Below are 17352 nucleotides of genomic sequence, written 5' to 3'. Positions count from 1 at the left end.
ATGCTACAAACAGCAATCCTATACCACGGTCTACCATGTACATAGGTGTATCGATAAATTCCTCCAAAGGAATTTGTGAGTCATTTATACGTATGTTTTTTTTTTTTTTAACTGCCAACTTCTCCTCCTCAGAGACTGTAGCATTTTTTTTCATTATTATTTACATTTCAATTTCTATTCAAATGAATGCAACAGCCATAAGTGGTCTTCGTTGGCTCAGTTAAACTTTCAGGCTGACAAGATTACCATGGGCCACACTCCACATGGACAGGACAGCAAGGTCCTCATGAAGTCTCTGTACCGGTCCCCACAGCTGTCAGGAGCTACCATCTTTAGCCCTCTCGAAGGACTGAGATTGAAACACGCACCTAGGGGGCTCACCTTGGCCTAGAAGCCCCACACCCTGCCAGAGGCAGCATCTCTTGTTCAGGCATACCCTCTAGGGTCCACAAGAGACATCCTCAGTTACAAGAGTCACTGCACTCAGGGAAACCCAAACCTATGGCTTTCCACCCACACTTACAGTTTATATATAGTCCATCGTAATCCAGATGCAATTCTCCTATTAGGGGCCATTTTTATCATTAGAGATATTGTCTGGTGATAAAGATGGCCTCCCACTGTTACCCAGATTACGGAGAATAAAGCCAACAAGATAAGCACTAGTAAAGGAAATTCATTCATAGCAGAAAAAAAGGAGTTTTGCTAACACGTTACTACAGCACATTATTGCAGCACCTAGCATGCCGTCTTGCACACAGATGGTACTCGACAAATAGTTGCCAGTGAAGAAATGCAGGTGGCAGGCTTTATTATGCCTGCACAGTTTATATGTGGCTGACAATTTTCACAGCAATTAGTGACCCCTTTATAACATGGCTAATTTCACCGACTCCGCTATAGGGATTTTTCATCTATACTCAAAGCTGAAACATTCCTACCACATTGTCAACTCAGCAGATAATCACCGACTGAACACATGCGGGTGGGCGGGCTATCATGACCACTAGGCCTTTTGGTAAACCCACCTAAGTCCTCTTAAAGGAAATATCTGGTCAAACTAAACCATTTTCAATTAAATTACTGTTTGCAAGGTGTCCATTTAGAAGAAAGACGTTCGGGACTAAATAATACTCAGATGAAGTTCATGTGTTAAACCAATGGTAACACGGCATCACAACTGCAGCAGCATCAACTCCACCAACGACATGTATAAGCACCTGTCGCCTCCCACCCGGGCCAATATACTATGCAATTAAGCATTTTGATCTTTGCCCATCTGATAGGTTTTCTAAGAAATGTGAGGTATAATTTACATGCAGCAAAATACACAGCTTAATGACTATGTGTCCATATCCGTATATTTTCATCTCACTGTTCTTAATATTTGCATTTACCGTATTTCAAGGGACATTGAATATTTTTTCATAGACTTAGAAACCATTTGAAACTTTTTCCTATGAACTGTGCTCATATTCTTTATTCACTTTTCAGTCAGCTTGTGATCTTTTCCTCATTTTTTTTTTTTAATAGAAGCAATTTTGGGGGCACCTGGATGGCTCAGTCGGTTGAGTGTCAGGTCATGATCTCGCAGTTTGTGGGTTCAAGCCCTGCATCGACTTTACCGCTATTAGCACAGAGCCCGCTTTGGATCCTCTGCCCCGTTCCTCTCTGCCTCTCCCCCACTCACTTGCTCTCTCAAAAATAAATAAAAATATTACAAAAAAAAAAAAAAGACCTTTTCACAATAAGGAAACTTGTGGCACAAGTTGGTGATCTATTTCTCCTGGTTTGTACTGATTAGAGCAAATTTTCATGGTGTTATGTAAATATGCTACGTCCTTCCTTACCTTGGTCTATGTGAGCTCTCATGAAATGAGACAGAGGATTACAGCTCCCCATGGCAAATATGTTTGGCTCTGTCTCCTGCTATTTCCTATAGTTTTTTGGGTTTTTTTCTTTAAAAAAGTTGACACATTTGGTTTTAATTATGAATTACACTCTTTACTATAATAAAGTGCTTTTTTGTTTGTTTTAGAGAAAGAGCACATGAATGAGGGGGAGGGGGAAGGGAAGGGGAAGGGGGAGGGAGAAAATATCAAGCAGGCTCCACATTCAGCACAGAGCCCAAACCAGGGCTAGATCCTATGACCCTGAGATTATGACCTGAGCTGAAATCAAGACTCGGACATTCAACCTACTGAGCCACCCAGGCGCCCCATAAAGTGCTTTTTTAAGGTATGCATAATATATATAAAATGTAAAAACAACATAATGCTGTTTTGTACTTCTTCCTTTCCCCTCTGAATTACCTAGTAGGCCTGTGTTCATTCATACAAATATCATGTAACAGTTTCCGTCTGTGACCCTCCTGGAGATGTGTCTTAAAAGTTTGCACATGATGACATTTCTATTATCTAGCTATCATTTAAAGTTTCTCTGTGACTCCAGCTATACAGATGAGAAATTCATCCTATTTCCATTTTAGTGTCCTCCTTTGCTTCCCGACTTTTCTGGCTTATTTCATTTCTTTATTGTTTAATTTTCTCATCTCCAGATATATCCAAGAGAAAGAGTTCACAGACATTCTCTCTGTCAGCTTTGAAGCAGAATTCTGAAAACATGCTTTAAATATAACAAAAGAGAACACTTGAAAGGACAAGCGATCAAAATACTCAACTTCATTGATCATCTGAGAAGTGCAAACTAAATCCTTCTGTAACATAACAGTGCATCCGTCAGACGGTCACAATGAAAACTGGACAGAACCCAGTGTGGACAAGGGCCTGCAGCAGCGAGATCGGGCACTTTCGTGTGCTCATGGTAGATGTAAACCAGTACAGGCACTGTAAAAACTGTCTGGCTAAAACTGAGCATATGTACACCTTCCGACCCACCAACTCCACTCTTAAATATAAACCTAACAGAAACGCGTCGGTACATTCGCTAAATGACATGCAGAAGAAAGTCAGCAACAGCACTTATAGCCCCATAAAGGAAACTCCCCAAATGCCCATCAAAATTACACTGGATAAATGAGTTGGGACACACTTGTGTGATGGAATACAATATAGCAGTGAGAATGAACGGATCTACAACTACATGCAACACCATGGATCAATCTCACAAACACGACATTGAATGAAAGAAATGAGACCAAGAGTATATACTACATGATTCCATTTACATAAAGAACAAAAATAGGCAACACTAAAACCTAATCTATGCCCTCAGAAGTCAGGATAATAGTTACTCTTGACAGAAATGGCAGGCAGCACCTGGAAAAGGAATATGAAGGGGGTCTTCCAGGATGCTGGTAATTTATGTTCCTTGATAGGGACGCAGGTTAGATCGGTGGATCCGGCTTGCGAAAATTCAATAATCTGTACACTTACAATATGTAGTTTCCCTGTACATAAATAACTCTTAAATACAGAGTTCATATATATGTATATATACAAACAACTACACATATCTGTGTATTTCTCTATAGTAGGAGAAACAAATACATGTTATATTCTTGTGCTTTATTTACTTTGTACTTTTGAAATTCTGATGCATTTGACATTTTGCACTGGCAAATACAAAAACTTGTTAAAAGGAGTTGATTTTTATTTAGCTGCCCTTAGCCAAATAATGGGACTTTGATTTGAATAACCATTTCAATGAACCATGGCAGCATTTGGAATATTGTAGGAATAGAGCAATGTTACCAGAAAAAAATTATACAGAGATTTTTAATGGGTACTTAAGAACACCTGCTTATTTTACTGAGCATCACAAATTTAATTAATTTAGGATAAGCCTGTACTGTCCCACAACAATTTATAGTTTCATAGTGTGATAAATTATTTTAAATTGGACTCCTGTTTTTATTATAACGTATGAAGTTAACCAAAGAATTTTATCTTCAGTGTGCTCTAAAATAGACTTAACTATCTCTTCCATCCTCACCCTCACCCACAAAAATACTCCTTCAATTACAGCAGCAGCCCTCGGTCACGAAAGAAGATAAAAGGCAACTGGCTCACACAATACGTCTCAAGACATCCCTCAGACAGAATATGGAAAACTTTTAATAAATTAAACTTTTCTGTCTGTATGATAAGGCTTCCTTCAAGGGTTTCCTCAGGTTCATTTAAAAAGGCTCATCTTTCTTTTCCTTCATTGCCGCAACTTAGTAAATCATTAAGTACAACAAGTCGCACCAATAATCGTCCAAATACTTCCCTTCACATAGAATAGTGTGGGTGATCCTATCAAATCATCCTTAAGTATTCACTTTAGATAAATAAAATTTTTATGACACTGAAAAAAAGATCCCATAGGGCGCCTGGGTGTCTAAGTTGGTTAAGTGTTTGACTTTAGCCTAGGACATGATCTCGCCATTCCTCAGTTCGAGCCCCGCGTCAGGCTCTGTGCTGACAGCTCAGAGCCTAGAGCCCTGTTTCAGATTCTGTGTCTCCCTTTCTCTCTGCTCCTTCCCTACTCATTCTCATTCTCTCTCTCTCTCTCTCTCTCTCTCAAAAATTAAGAAACAAACAACAACAAAAGAAAAGAAAAAAAGATCCCAATAGCATGGTATACAAATTAAAATGACTATCATGTCCTAAGTCAGGGGAGCCTGATAATATCATATACAGCTGGACTATTCATTCTGGCAACTTGCCTTCACACACAGGAAAGGTCCACATCAAAAAGTAAAATATATGTGGAATGTTTTGTTTTGTTTTGTTTTGTTTTGTTTTGTTTTGTTTTGTTTTGTTTTGTTTTAGAGAGAGAACACGGGCCAGTGGGGTAAGGGCAGAGGGAGAGAGAAAGAATCTTAAGCAGGTTCCACGCTCAGTGCAGAGCCTGATGTGGGGCTGGATCCCACAATCCTGGGATCATGACCTGAGCAGAAATCAAGAGTCGGTTGCTCAACCACCCGACTGAGTCACCCAGGTGCCTCTGTGTGGAGATATTTTTAAGTGCAATGAAGAATTCCTATTCAAATGCTGTCTGCCATCGGACGGGAATAAACTGTCAGGTACATTTCAGGATGCAGGAAACTCAGTGAGGTTTTCATTCTGCCAATAGTTTTATGGGTCAAACCACTTATGGTATGTCAAGGGCTTCAAGGGCCATACATTTCTAGATGAAAAGCTGCTCTAGAAAGGGCACTCTGCATCTAAAGAAAAGCATTTTTTTTTTTTTTTCAAATAATACACTTAAGACATTCATGTATGGGTTAGGAAAATGGGAAGAAATGTATCTCTATTTATTTCTAACTCAAATCTAAGTCCAATATTTTAAAAAGCTATCCCTGATTTTCTTTCAAGGGTGGACTTTCTTTACAACAGTATCTAAAACCCATCAGAACCTAAGTCACACTATTCATTAAAGAACGTAACTCTGTGTGCACACTACACAGATAAGCAAGTTTACTGTGAAAAAACAAGGACAAAGGCCCTTCACTGGAATCCCAAAACATCCCGGGGTGAAGCCATTTGGACAGCCAAGCAAGGCCTCAAGGACATCATCTCAGCCAGTTACACATGTCACTGTATCACCATAACCACCTCTGTAATGGGCAATACAAAATAGATTCAGAAAGGTCTTCAAACAAGTCTTTCATTCTGTCAAAGTACATTTTCAAACCATAAAATGCATGGGTAGAATTTTAAACCTTACTCCAAGCACCTCAATTTCCTTCTACTAATGGAGATTATGCGGCTAATCCTATTGCATGCTAAATTTCCATCCATAATTGATAACTATTAGATACTTAATCATTTCAGGCTTCGTGGATGAAATCTTACACACAGAGCCCATAATGAATGCAAAGGCCAAGGAGAAGGTAATGTAAAGGAGACTGGCTAACTCATTCAAAGCTTTACCTAGCACTTATTTACTCAAATCAATACAACGAGTGCGATAATTGTCTCATTAAGATCTAGAAATAGATGTCACTACTCAAAGAAAATTATCCATAAATCTCAGAAAAACCCAACCTGATTCCCTTGAGCAAGCAGCGTTTTCAGTCTGGCTATTTCAGCACGCAGCTCACGGATGAGTTTGACGTTGGCGTCCTCATTAATAGTAGGCTTGTTGATGATGTTTTTGGCTCTATTTGCATAGCGAAGAGTACTTAGGGTTTCTCCATAATTGACATCAGCAGGTGATATGGCTGTGAAGAATGAATTCAAAAAATAATTTATCCAGCACTCCGTGTTTCATTTAACACAAAGTTGGTTTGTAATTTAAAAGTCAGATTAACCCCGGGTCATTGGATAGACTAAATATTCATTGCCATGGTAATGAATATTAAAAATTATCTAAGATTTATAGGAAAGGTGCTCACTATACCAAATTAAATGTCATTTTGCTCCTCTTAAGTCTAGAATCAGCTAGCTATCTAACCAACTCTAAAATGAGATATGAGACTTTCCACCGTGCTTTAAGTAAGGAGTTTTCTCTGTTGAAAATATAGGAAGAAGATTTTAAGACTATTTGTACTTCTCAATACTACATAGAAATTAAAATACATTTAAAAGTTATGGCAAAGTCTACCACCTGCAAAAATCCATGGCATTACTACTTTTCAAAAGAGTCAGTAGATCAGTGAATTCTTTTCCTCTAAAGCTTTGGTTAACCACCCCCCTGAACCCCCACCACAGCCTTCAGGGTTCAGGTAACTAGATAGTTACCTGTATCTGGAGTACATACCCTAGGTTAGATCCCTTTTCTCTACCATTAACGCATGGCCTGGGCAATGGGGGAGACACAGAGACAAGAAGGGAAGAGGAGAAAAGGCAAAAGAAAGTGGGGTTAAAAGGTTTTGAGTTCTTCCAAGCAACTGTCTCCCCTTTGTACATCTTTTTCTGTTACACGTCTTCCAGTGAGTGAAAATGCAGGAGCATTTGCACAACACATGGCAAGTTTATCTAACTAGGAAACAGGAAAGAGAGTTAATAATATGATAGTGTAGACAGGGATCACAGCGATTTTCTTCAAGATAGAAAAACTATTATCTTTTTTAAGATTTAAAAACAAAAAGGCACTACTTCCTAACGAGATGCTTTAAACTTACACATCTACAGGTAGTTCACATAAAACACTATATGCTGAGGACAAGAACTTGAAATTCTTACTGGCGATCATGATGGTTTTAGAGTTCCCGCCAAGGCTATCTTTCAACAGCCAAGTCAAAACAGAATCTCTGTAAGGCACAAAAACTTGTTTCTTCTTCACAAGAGGGTTTGCCGCGTCCTGAGATAAATCGGCTGCACGAAGGAAGAAGAAAAAGAAGAAGAAGAAAAAAAAAAAAGAGTAAAGTTTTTTCTCTAATTTGGCTTCAGAAAACCTTGAGGCTATCCTCTCAGACTATAACACAAACATTATACATAATTGCTTTGTGTTAATACAGTACCACGAAGAGTAAGAGGGGCAGGGGACAAGCAGAAACCCACCTAAGGCAGAAATGACATTTCCCAGAGTCACGAGGGATTTGTTAATATTCCCCCCTTCCTTCAGTCTGACCCCAGTGGCACCGGTGGCATCCGCTCGCTCACTTCCAGCAAGATCGACTAAGTGGATCTTACTAACGGTTTCAGACGGCATTTCAGAATCAAATTTTGCCTGTAGCAAAATATAAAAGCAAAATTGAAGAGGTGTAAAGAGCCCTGATGTTGTCTGTGATACAAATTCTAATTATTTTCCACTTCTCACTGTGATCTCTCAGGGTAGGGTTTGGGGTTTTTTTATTGTTTGTTTTTAATTTTGTTGTTTCGTTGGCCTTCTTACTGGTTATAGAAACTTCCAAATGAAACTGAATACACCAGAAGTCTACCATATGTAATTCTTAAACTTTCTGAAGATATCTGTTCCATTACTCAAATCACTCGGTCATTCTCAACAAAGGCTTACTAAGTCTGACTGTAGTAGAATAGGACACAAGTCACTGTGGGCACTCAACAAAGAAAATAGAAGTAAATAAATAAGTAGTTTTGTTCTCATCTAGAGTCTTCAGCATTCCAAGCACAATGGCTCTCCAAAATACGATAAATGTAGACAGTTGTTAAAAGACCATTTGACCATTATTCAATGTCAAAACTTGTTTCACAAAGTATAAAACACTGAAAACCTTAGTGTATTCCTTGCTTCTGGATTCTACCAAAATCTTACCTTCCCAATGACTTTTAACCTGCATTTAACAGTCTGAGCCAAAATGCCAAAAAGAAATTACCATATTTTGATAGAAATGTAAGCCTCTTAGAAACCAGAGGTGGCCATATCCTAATTCACATTAACCAGAAAGAAGGAGAAAATCCAAAAAACTACAGTAAATCATAAGCAAAGATGTAACAAAAGGTAAAGATGTGGAGCATTTATTACGAGTTGTTCTGACTGATTTTTGAGAATTTTTTTATTTTCTTGGTCTGGGATTCCCCTCCTGAATAAAATACTATTTTTTGTATCTGATATGTTCAATGGCTAACATAGGCCAGGACATCCCCAAACTCCTAACACACGCTCAAGTCCCAAGAGGACCCTACGTGTTTGCATTCATCTGTTCTACTGGCCTAGGTCTTAAACTATTTCCCTTCAGTAATTCCACACACAGTCACAACACACCTCACCTCGTAATCAGAATAGTTCTTACACTGGTACCTAAAAACGTTGGTTGCCTTTTAATATCATTCAAATAATCATAATCAACATTGTGGGGTGAGTGCCATGGAGCGATAATGTACCACAATGAGTTACTCACCTTGGCCTCCAGCTGGTCTGACTTGCAATCCATTATCTCCCAGAGAGCTCACAACACTGAAAACTTTTGCTTAATTATGCAAAAAGCAAGTTTTTTCTGTCTAGAACAGGGCTGAAGCCTGCTAACTATTTCTTGAGGGTACACATCTGGATATTTCAAACGACCGTGCCTGTAACCACGGAGAAACTGCACACAACACATGTTCGTCTCTAATTAACAAGGAGATGACAGGCCGTCACCTTTGCCTGCTGCTGCTCCTGGTTCAACAATGATTGGTCCTCAGCTGGGGCTAATCACCAAGTAAAGACCTCGAGGATGGAGCCAGCCGGCCCCCCAGCTGCCCTCACCTGAGTGAACTTGATGGTGAAGATGGCATGAGACCTGCTACTGACGTCGTTCATCCCAGTCGCTGCTGTGGTTCGGTTGATATTTCCTGCATCCATGAGTTCTTCCACATCACTGTAATTCTGTACTAAATGTTTGGATAAATCTGGGAAAAAAGCAGAGGGCGGGGGGCTGAAGAAATCTCCCTAATATACGATAAACAGAATAAGAAATTTACCCCTAGGAAATAACACACAACTGTACAAATTTGCTGACTTGTTTAAAGATCTTGCTTGTTCCTACGGTGTGCCAGTTTATAACACAGACTCGGGGATCAAGTCCTACTCTGCTGCTTACCAGTGGACTTACATGGTTATGCACAAGTCACTTAACCTCGCTGAGCCCCAGTCACCTCTGATAATGTGTACCTATCACATAGGGTATTTATGATAAACGTTAGCTATTATCATCGACCTCATGAGCGTTAGTTATAGCAAGGGAAACATAAACACTAGCTTCGTGCAAAACCCAAGAGCATTTTTTTTAATCCTTTAAAAAACGTGTCATTCATTTTCTGGGAACATTCATATGTTTCTAAAATCAAAAGCTATGAAAGATATACTGTGTAAAGGGTTTCCCACCACCCATCCTAAACCCACTGCTCACTTCCCTGTGTCAGACAACCCAATGTAATTAGTTTTTCCATACTCTTCTAAAAATAACCCATAGATATGCAGGCAATTACATACACGGGTGTGTGTGTGTGTGTGTGTGTAATTCCATTTGTATCCTGCTTTTTTCTATGTAATAATATACTGAAGAATATTCTGTATCAGTTAAGGTGATTCTTCACTCATTTGTGTGACTGCAAAGTGTTCAACTGTATGCATGCGCCATAACCAATTTTAACCAGTCTCCTGTTGAAACTATAGACGTTGTTTACATTCTATTCGCAATTACAAGTCACGCGGATACAAATAATCTTGTACATAGGTCTTTTCAGATATGTGTGAATATTTCTGCACAAAAAAAAAATTCTTAAGAGGCAGAAGTTCTGGATCAAAGCACATTTGAAATTTTGGTGGATATTGTAAACACCGTTCTCCATAGAAGGCAATTTACACCCAGCAGCAGCAATGGATGAGACTGTCTATCGCCCAACACTGTCTTAGGCTTACTTACATCTGCCAGGGATAGGTAAGAAATGGTATCTTGAAGACTTTTTTATTTTGCTTTTCTCTGATTATGAGTGAGGCTAAGCATTCTTTCCTTCATTTAAAAATCATCCATATTCCCATTTCTGTGAAGTCTATTCACATCTTTTGTTCATTTGTCTACTTGGTTGTTGAGTCTGTTGTTATTGCGTTATGGAATCTCTTTATTATTGGGAAATTAGTCCTTTGTCTGGAACTTGGATGGAAAAGATTTTTCCCACTTTTCAAGTTGTCTTTTTACCTTGCTGACTGTATTTCTGCCAAATTTTTATTCTGTTCTGTTTGTTTGTTTTTTACCATTTCAAATTTAACACTTAGTTTATGGTTTCTAGGTTTTAAGTAAATTTTTAAAAGACTTCCTTTCTGCAAATTTCTGAAAGAAAAAATTAACCCACAGTTTCTTGTAGCCATTTTATTGGCTATTGAAAGTAGTCACTTTCAATATTAAAATATTTGTTCCATTTGCCATTTATCCTGGTACAAAAGCTGAGTTCTGATGCCAATTTACTTTTTTTTCTCCCAGACAGCTTAACAACCAATATTTGTCCAATGTTTGAACATCAGATTTATTAGACACTAAATCCCCATAAGTATCTACATCATATTCTGGATGTTTTCCTCTGTCTGATTATTCTGTCTCCTCATAAGCCAGCTTTATAATATGTTTTAACATCTGATAAGACAATTAAAGGGAAGCATGAAGGCACAGTTAGCCTAAAAGCTATTAACAATAATAGCTATTCTATGCTCCACAAAACAAATACATAGTTATACACCTTACTTTGGGCATAAAAGGCAAAATTTTCATTGGAAATTTAATAAAATGCAGATGGGGCCTGTTAATACACCTGATGTCACCAGGTGAAAAAGACAACCAAAACAGGAACACCTTTAAGCCCATGACCAGTTCTCAGCCTTGCCTCCAACGAGACGCAAATGCAGGACAACAGCCACAGGAAAGCACATGTCTGTGATTCCTACAGGCCAGCCACAACTCAACGCCTATGCCAGGAAGTTGAGAGGAGCCAGCCTATTCATAAATAATTAGCAGGGGCCAGCCACCATTACTTGTGACGTTCCTCACAAGTGTCTGTGACGCAGCTAGTGTGTCACAATACAAATGCCAAGGACCGCAGCACAGGAAACTCTGTCAACGCTCTTCTCTCAAGGTGAGAGGTCTTATAATCTCCATACAGTCATAAGTCACCATTAAGGTCAGTAAAAATATACCGCTAAGACACAATGCCACTTAAAGAGGCAGCCTACAGGGTTGGTTATCTTGCCTGAGAACAGAAAAACAAGTTTCCAGAGAGTTCTTATTCTGGAAGCCAGAGGAAATCTATTGGCAAGCCCACAAAATCAGTGAATGCTCAATGAAGTATAAATTCTTACTAGTGATAGCTGTAGTGACGACACATGTCATCTTTGCTATAATAAAATGCCAAAGATAAATCTTTTGCATATCGCCATTATCTCACATTTCCCCCTGAAACTACTGTTGTTACGGAAATTCCCAAGAAGAACAGAGCTGTGAGATACTTGCTCTTACCCTCCACATAAGGTCCTTCTTTTGGATGCTCTCGGACTCTTAAATTGAAGGTTTTGGATGACTTCCGCCTAAGTAGATCTCGCACACGTTCATTATAAATTTCTAAGTAGCTAAAAATTTTAAACAGGATTTAATTCAGTGAAATAATTTCAGACAGTAATAACAACAAAACGACAACAATAACAACCGCAACATACCTTTATAGACAGTAACCATATATCTATCAGGTACCATGCTTAGCACTTTAAGTGGATTACTTCATTTAATCCCTACAACAGTCCACAAGTAGGTACTGCTATTATCCCCATTTTACAGGCTACATAGTGGAGGTGTAGAGTGTTTTAAACAACTGTTCAAGGCTACACAGCCACTGAGAGGTTGGGCCAGCCATAAAGACCTCTGATCGCCGTGTCTGTCCTCAAACCCAATGATGAGACTGGTTCCCCACAAAAGTTTTATTTCAAGGAGGAAAAACACTCCTCATCCATCCAGATTTATTTTAAGATTAGGTGTACAGTGATCCTACCAACACAAAGAATTACACAAACCTTATTTAGCTAAAAGAATAAGGCAAGTGAATGGGATACACACTTCTAAGTCGAAAGCTCGCTCTCTTTCAGATAAACATCCTAGGTTAGAGTTTCTGACTTAGAGGGATTTTTTTTTTTTTTTTTTTTTTTTTTTTGCCAGCCTCCCAAATCCTAATCCAAATTGCACCCAAGAAAGTCACTGAAAACAGACGTGTTTTAAGCTTTACTTCCAGCTCCGATAGTACAGGAGGGGAAAAGGCAGCCTCTCCCTTCAGGAATCCGCAGGCCTTATCTTTTATCTACTGCTCAAGCCTAGAGAGAAGATACAACCAAGCTCACACATTCAGTTACTCAGGCCACGGGCCCTACCTGACTTCAGTTCGAAAAGATGCTTCATCCCATCTGGTGGTTTCATTTATTTGACTGAAGAGCCCTTCACAAATCCGAGGTATTAAGCCAGAATCGCCCTGCAGTAGAAGAGGAATGTCACAGCTGTCACTTGAAATAAAAGCAACTGATGGCTGAATCTGCAATTTGCCAGAGTGGATTCAGACTCAAGGGGCCTGCATGTCAACCCCAGGCCTACCACTGCAGGCCCCTGACACACCATCTACCCCCTCGGGACTGCTTCCCATCCTCTGAAATGAAAGGATGAAGCTTTCTAGCTTCTACATGCTGGGTCTAGGGTAATGTACAGCTATCAGCTGTTAATCAGTTGAATCCTGGCTTGAAAACAGACCTATTCCTTAACTTTTAAACAAGATGGTCTCCAGCTGCAGAATAAATATGGAAAAGCTCATAAGGCCAAATGACCAAAGAAGGTGAAATATATGCTGGGCAGAAAAGAAAAATACCAATGAAATCTTCGTAAGCACTCAAAGTAGCTGATAAGTCTTAAAATTTAGGTGACAGGACCACATTAAAACATGTAGTGTGTCCCTCCTTTGATGCACTAATCCCTGCACTGGCCTTCCTAGACAGATTTTAATAACATCATATTACTTATACAATGTGGGCATCTTCAGGAATATTCATGTTTCAGCCAGCATTAACAAGCGACAAACCTCAGAACGATGCTAAAGATGAAGCCAAGTATTCTTGCCAGGAAACCAAAACTTCAGAGCTTCAGTGTTTCCCTCCAAAGACCCTCTCTATCTTCACCCAACATTCCCCCAACCCCAGCAAAAAAATAAAAGAATTAGTGGGGTGCCTGGATGGCTCAGTCAGTTGATCATCCGACTTCAGCTCAGGTCATGATCTCACGGTTTGTGGGTTCGTGAGTTCGAGCCCCACATCAGGCTCTGTGCTGACTGCTCAGAGCCTGGAGCCTGCTTCGGATTCTGTATCTCCCTCTCTCTCTGCCCCTCCCCTGCCCATGCTCTGTCTCTCTCTCTCTCAAAAATAAATAAACATTAAAAAAATTTTTTTTAAAAAAAGAATTATCTTTACAGCTTTAAGAGATTTTTTTTCCCTTATACCATTAAGTTGGTACCAATTCTTATCAAGGAAAACTGGGCTTTTCACCATATTTTTTGTTCTTCCTTTAAAAAACAAAATAAAAAGGAAGACCCAAACACTACTCAACCGAAAGGTCAGAGAAAAACAGGTGTAATTTAGGAGTACTTTATGAATGTTTAACTTAAGTAAAATAGCTACTAACAAATCAACATGTAAATTTCATTTTTTTAGAGAAGGTTTTTTCTTTTCTTTTCTTTTTTTTTTTTTTTTTTTTTTTTTTTTTTTTGTAAAGGCACAGTGGGAAATTCGGAAGGGAGAAGTAATGATAAAAGGAAATGTGAAACTCCTGACCCTAACTGTTCACTCTCCTATTTATTCTTCCATTCTGTTCAGCATTGAGGATTCACAAGACAGCATCCATCTACTTCCGTAAAGGAAAAGGCTGAATTTAAGAAGCCAGGTCACAGGCACTCAAATACTTTCATCTGGAAAGACCCACCCTCCTTCAGGAACGCACTACCACTACCTTCCATGAGCCACCAAACTTGCAGCACTAAAAACACCATGTGCCTGCCAGCAGGAAGCCCTGTGACCCTCTGCTCGCACCTCCACATCTAGAACTGGCCACAGGTCGGACAGGCAGTGAAGAGTTTTTACTGGGACATAAATAGAACACACAAACACTACCTAGATCTGGAGAAAACACAGAACGAGATAAAGTTCCTGCAATAATGTATAGCTTTTACTTTTCCATATTTTGGGGTAAGTATAACTTTAATGTCTGTTAGTTTATACAGCATAACTACTAAACTCTACATACTCCGTAATTACATAGACTCCATACAAACTACATAATTCTCTTTTGATGTATATGCTGGAGTTATGTAGTACCTTCCCACCAGAGAGTTAGATTTTCTTTTTTTTTTTTTTACATTTTTCTTGGGGAAAATATGTTTTGAATAATTTTAAAAAGAACAGAGTTCAGTAATTTTATTCAAACTGTTGTGTTGGCAGAAAAGAAGAATAAATTACTTGTGGGCCCAGCATACTTTTTTGATAAGATTATAAAGCCTTTAAAAACGGAAAATGAACTGAGACTTGCATCCATTATTCATGCTTATAAACTTAAAACTATTTCTAATTTAAAATCTCTCAAAGGAAATTTAGTCCAACTTATTACTGAGTTTTATCTTATTGCTAAAGAATGATCAGAACATGAAAAGCAAGTTAGTACAGACCAAGTAGATAAAAGAGATAATTCTATCAGTCCAAAGAGAGATAATAAGAAATTTTCTTCCCACAGTGTAAAACAACGTACAGAATTTCCCATCATAGTGTATGACTTTCCCGATCCAGTTTGCCCATATGCAAAGACACAAGCATTATAACCTTCAAATGCAGACTTCACGACATCTGTGCCAAGGGTGTTGAAAACCTGAAAGCAGGAAAAACAAACACAAAAGACACAATTACCATAGATTTTAATAAGAACCCCTTTAATGTCGACAAATATTCTTGAATGCTACTTTCGTCTTGCAAGTATTACACCACATAAATAAAATCTTCGCACAACTATTAACAACAGAGTATGTATGTACCTCAGTTTTTAATCAAAAGGAAACTTTTTAAGGAAGAAAAGAGCAACCCCATCCTTTTTCCTACTTAACAAAAAATTCCTGAATGTAAACAAGGCAAAATGACAGTCATGTCTAAGAAGCAAAGATGCTTTTAAAGCATGATGATTTACCATTTCAGAATTAAATAAACTTACAAAGTTGTGCATTCTATCAGAGCTTCCAGAAGCTAAATATTCAAAACCTAAAAATCACTGCAGCCAGAAGTTATTGCCCAAAGCATGCCAAATCAATACTGTCATTTGAAGAGTCCGGCTATTCATCAAAATAAGTCTCAGAAGGTTGAGTGATGGCTGGGTGTGAATGAGGCTGGGAAGGCCGGGCTCCCCTGAGTTAGAGTCCAGATGCTTTCTCCTATTTGAATATTGGCCTCAGATGGAGAAGGCAGGGACAGGAGCTGTGTGGGGTCTGGGGTTGTGCCTACACTGGCCTGAGACTGTGTCTGATGTACCACTCAGCTGCAGTGGGACACTCTGGGAAATGAAACAGGATGAAGGACAAATACTTCGCCCAGACAACTGATGTCAGTGAGGCCAATCGACATGTGTGGCCATCCTGAGTACACCCAATTGGGAAGGGGACCAACCAAAGCTGCCCAAACCCCACAAGCCTTCACGTTGCCCCTTTCCTCTGTCAGAGAGGAAGCATGATCGGGTTCTTAGAGCCAGGAAAAGTGAGGCACTGTTTTGTGGCGTCACCACAGTCCAAGGTGGGAGCCTCATTAACCCCTCAGGAATGTTTAGTCTGTGTGAGTGATGCTGAATCAGCTGAACTTGAGACCCATCATCTCCCCTTCAGGGTTCTAAGCCCTGCAGCCAGAACACCCATCCTTAGACAAGGCTGATAAACACTAGGCCCCTCAACCTCAGCTCCACATAAACTATCCCTGCTACTAACACAGCTTATCATCCAAGGACAAAATATAAACAGTCAACCGGACTTCAGCTTTCTTCAGGTACCATCCTGCCGCCATCTTGCTTTTTTTCCTCAGTTTCTCGGTCAAAGATTTCCAAACTATCATTTCAATTGAGTCACTTCCAAAATGACCAGTCTCATTCATACTGTTAATTTGTATCCATTTCAGCTCTAAGAGTGGATATTTTCTAGTCCTATTCTCAAATTCTGATGACTTATTCAACTCTCAATGGTAATAGCAGGTCACAAGGAGTTCGCATATTGGTCCTCATAAAATTCTACAGGGTGATTAAGCATCACTTAGATCCATTTCTCAGGGGGAGAAGTGAGATGAGTGAACATACACAGTGAGTGGCAGAGATGGGATTTGCACCTGGGTATTTCTGACCCCAAAGCCTGTGCTAAACCCTTCAGTGTCCTCTTCCCACACCCTCAACATCAAGCATGAGGCCCCAGTCCTCCCTGAAAGGACCTCCTCCCACAAACCATGAAAAGGCAGAAGCCAGGAATCCCAGGGAGGCTCAGGGCTCCAGACAACCTATCTAAAATCAGTTTTCACCACGGTATATGGAACATGAGGAAAAACTCTAAATATTTCTTCAATTCTCTTTGATTAAGCAAAAAATAAAAATCATACATCATTTTTACCCTATCATGGGGTGCCACTGGATAGGAAGTACAGCCTTCCATAAAGTTCTCAAAGAATAAAAAAAGGATCTTCTGTAATACCTTTGTCTGAGGCTGAAACAAACTCATTGAAAATATATTTAAACCAAACCCCAACGTTTTCAAAATAAAATTCTTTCCCAGGATTAAAAATCCCACCCACCAGGCTGCCTATATGGTTCAGTCGGTTAAGTGTCAGATTTTGGCTACGTCATGATCTCACATTTGGTGAGTTCAAACCTCGCACAGGGCTCTCTGAGGTCAGCATGGGGCCTGCTTTGGATCTTCTGTCTCCCTCCCTCTCTGCCCC

At 39.4% G+C, this 17352-nt stretch overlaps 1 protein-coding gene across 11 annotated transcripts in view; it reads right to left on the bottom strand.

The window, feature by feature from the left end:
• The window catches only part of KIF16B (kinesin family member 16B), a 289482-nt gene that overhangs the window by 226944 nt on the left and 45186 nt on the right, over positions 1-17352 (bottom strand). For 10 of the 11 annotated variants that reach the window (XR_015249352.1, XR_015249353.1, XR_015249348.1 and 7 more), the window contains 7 exons: positions 15146-15262; positions 12739-12836; positions 11840-11949; positions 9100-9242; positions 7452-7620; positions 7134-7265; positions 5994-6169 (listed from right to left, as the gene is read on the bottom strand). Coding sequence is in view for 5 of the 11 variants with exons in the window: in XM_086701642.1 (XP_086557768.1) it covers positions 5994-6169; positions 7134-7265; positions 7452-7620; positions 9100-9242; positions 11840-11949; positions 12739-12836; positions 15146-15262 (945 nt within the window). In the remaining 6 variants the exon portion in view is untranslated. The remainder of the gene's footprint in view (positions 1-5993; positions 6170-7133; positions 7266-7451; positions 7621-9099; positions 9243-11839; positions 11950-12738; positions 12837-15145; positions 15263-17352) is intronic. The other variant, XR_015249351.1, reaches the window with a different exon arrangement.

Source organism: Puma concolor, chromosome A3 (assembly GCF_028749965.1).
Source record: "Puma concolor isolate L17-30 chromosome A3, mPumCon1.1.hap2, whole genome shotgun sequence".
Lineage (NCBI taxonomy): Eukaryota > Metazoa > Chordata > Mammalia > Carnivora > Felidae > Puma > Puma concolor.
This window is presented reverse-complemented; position numbering and strand designations above follow the sequence as displayed.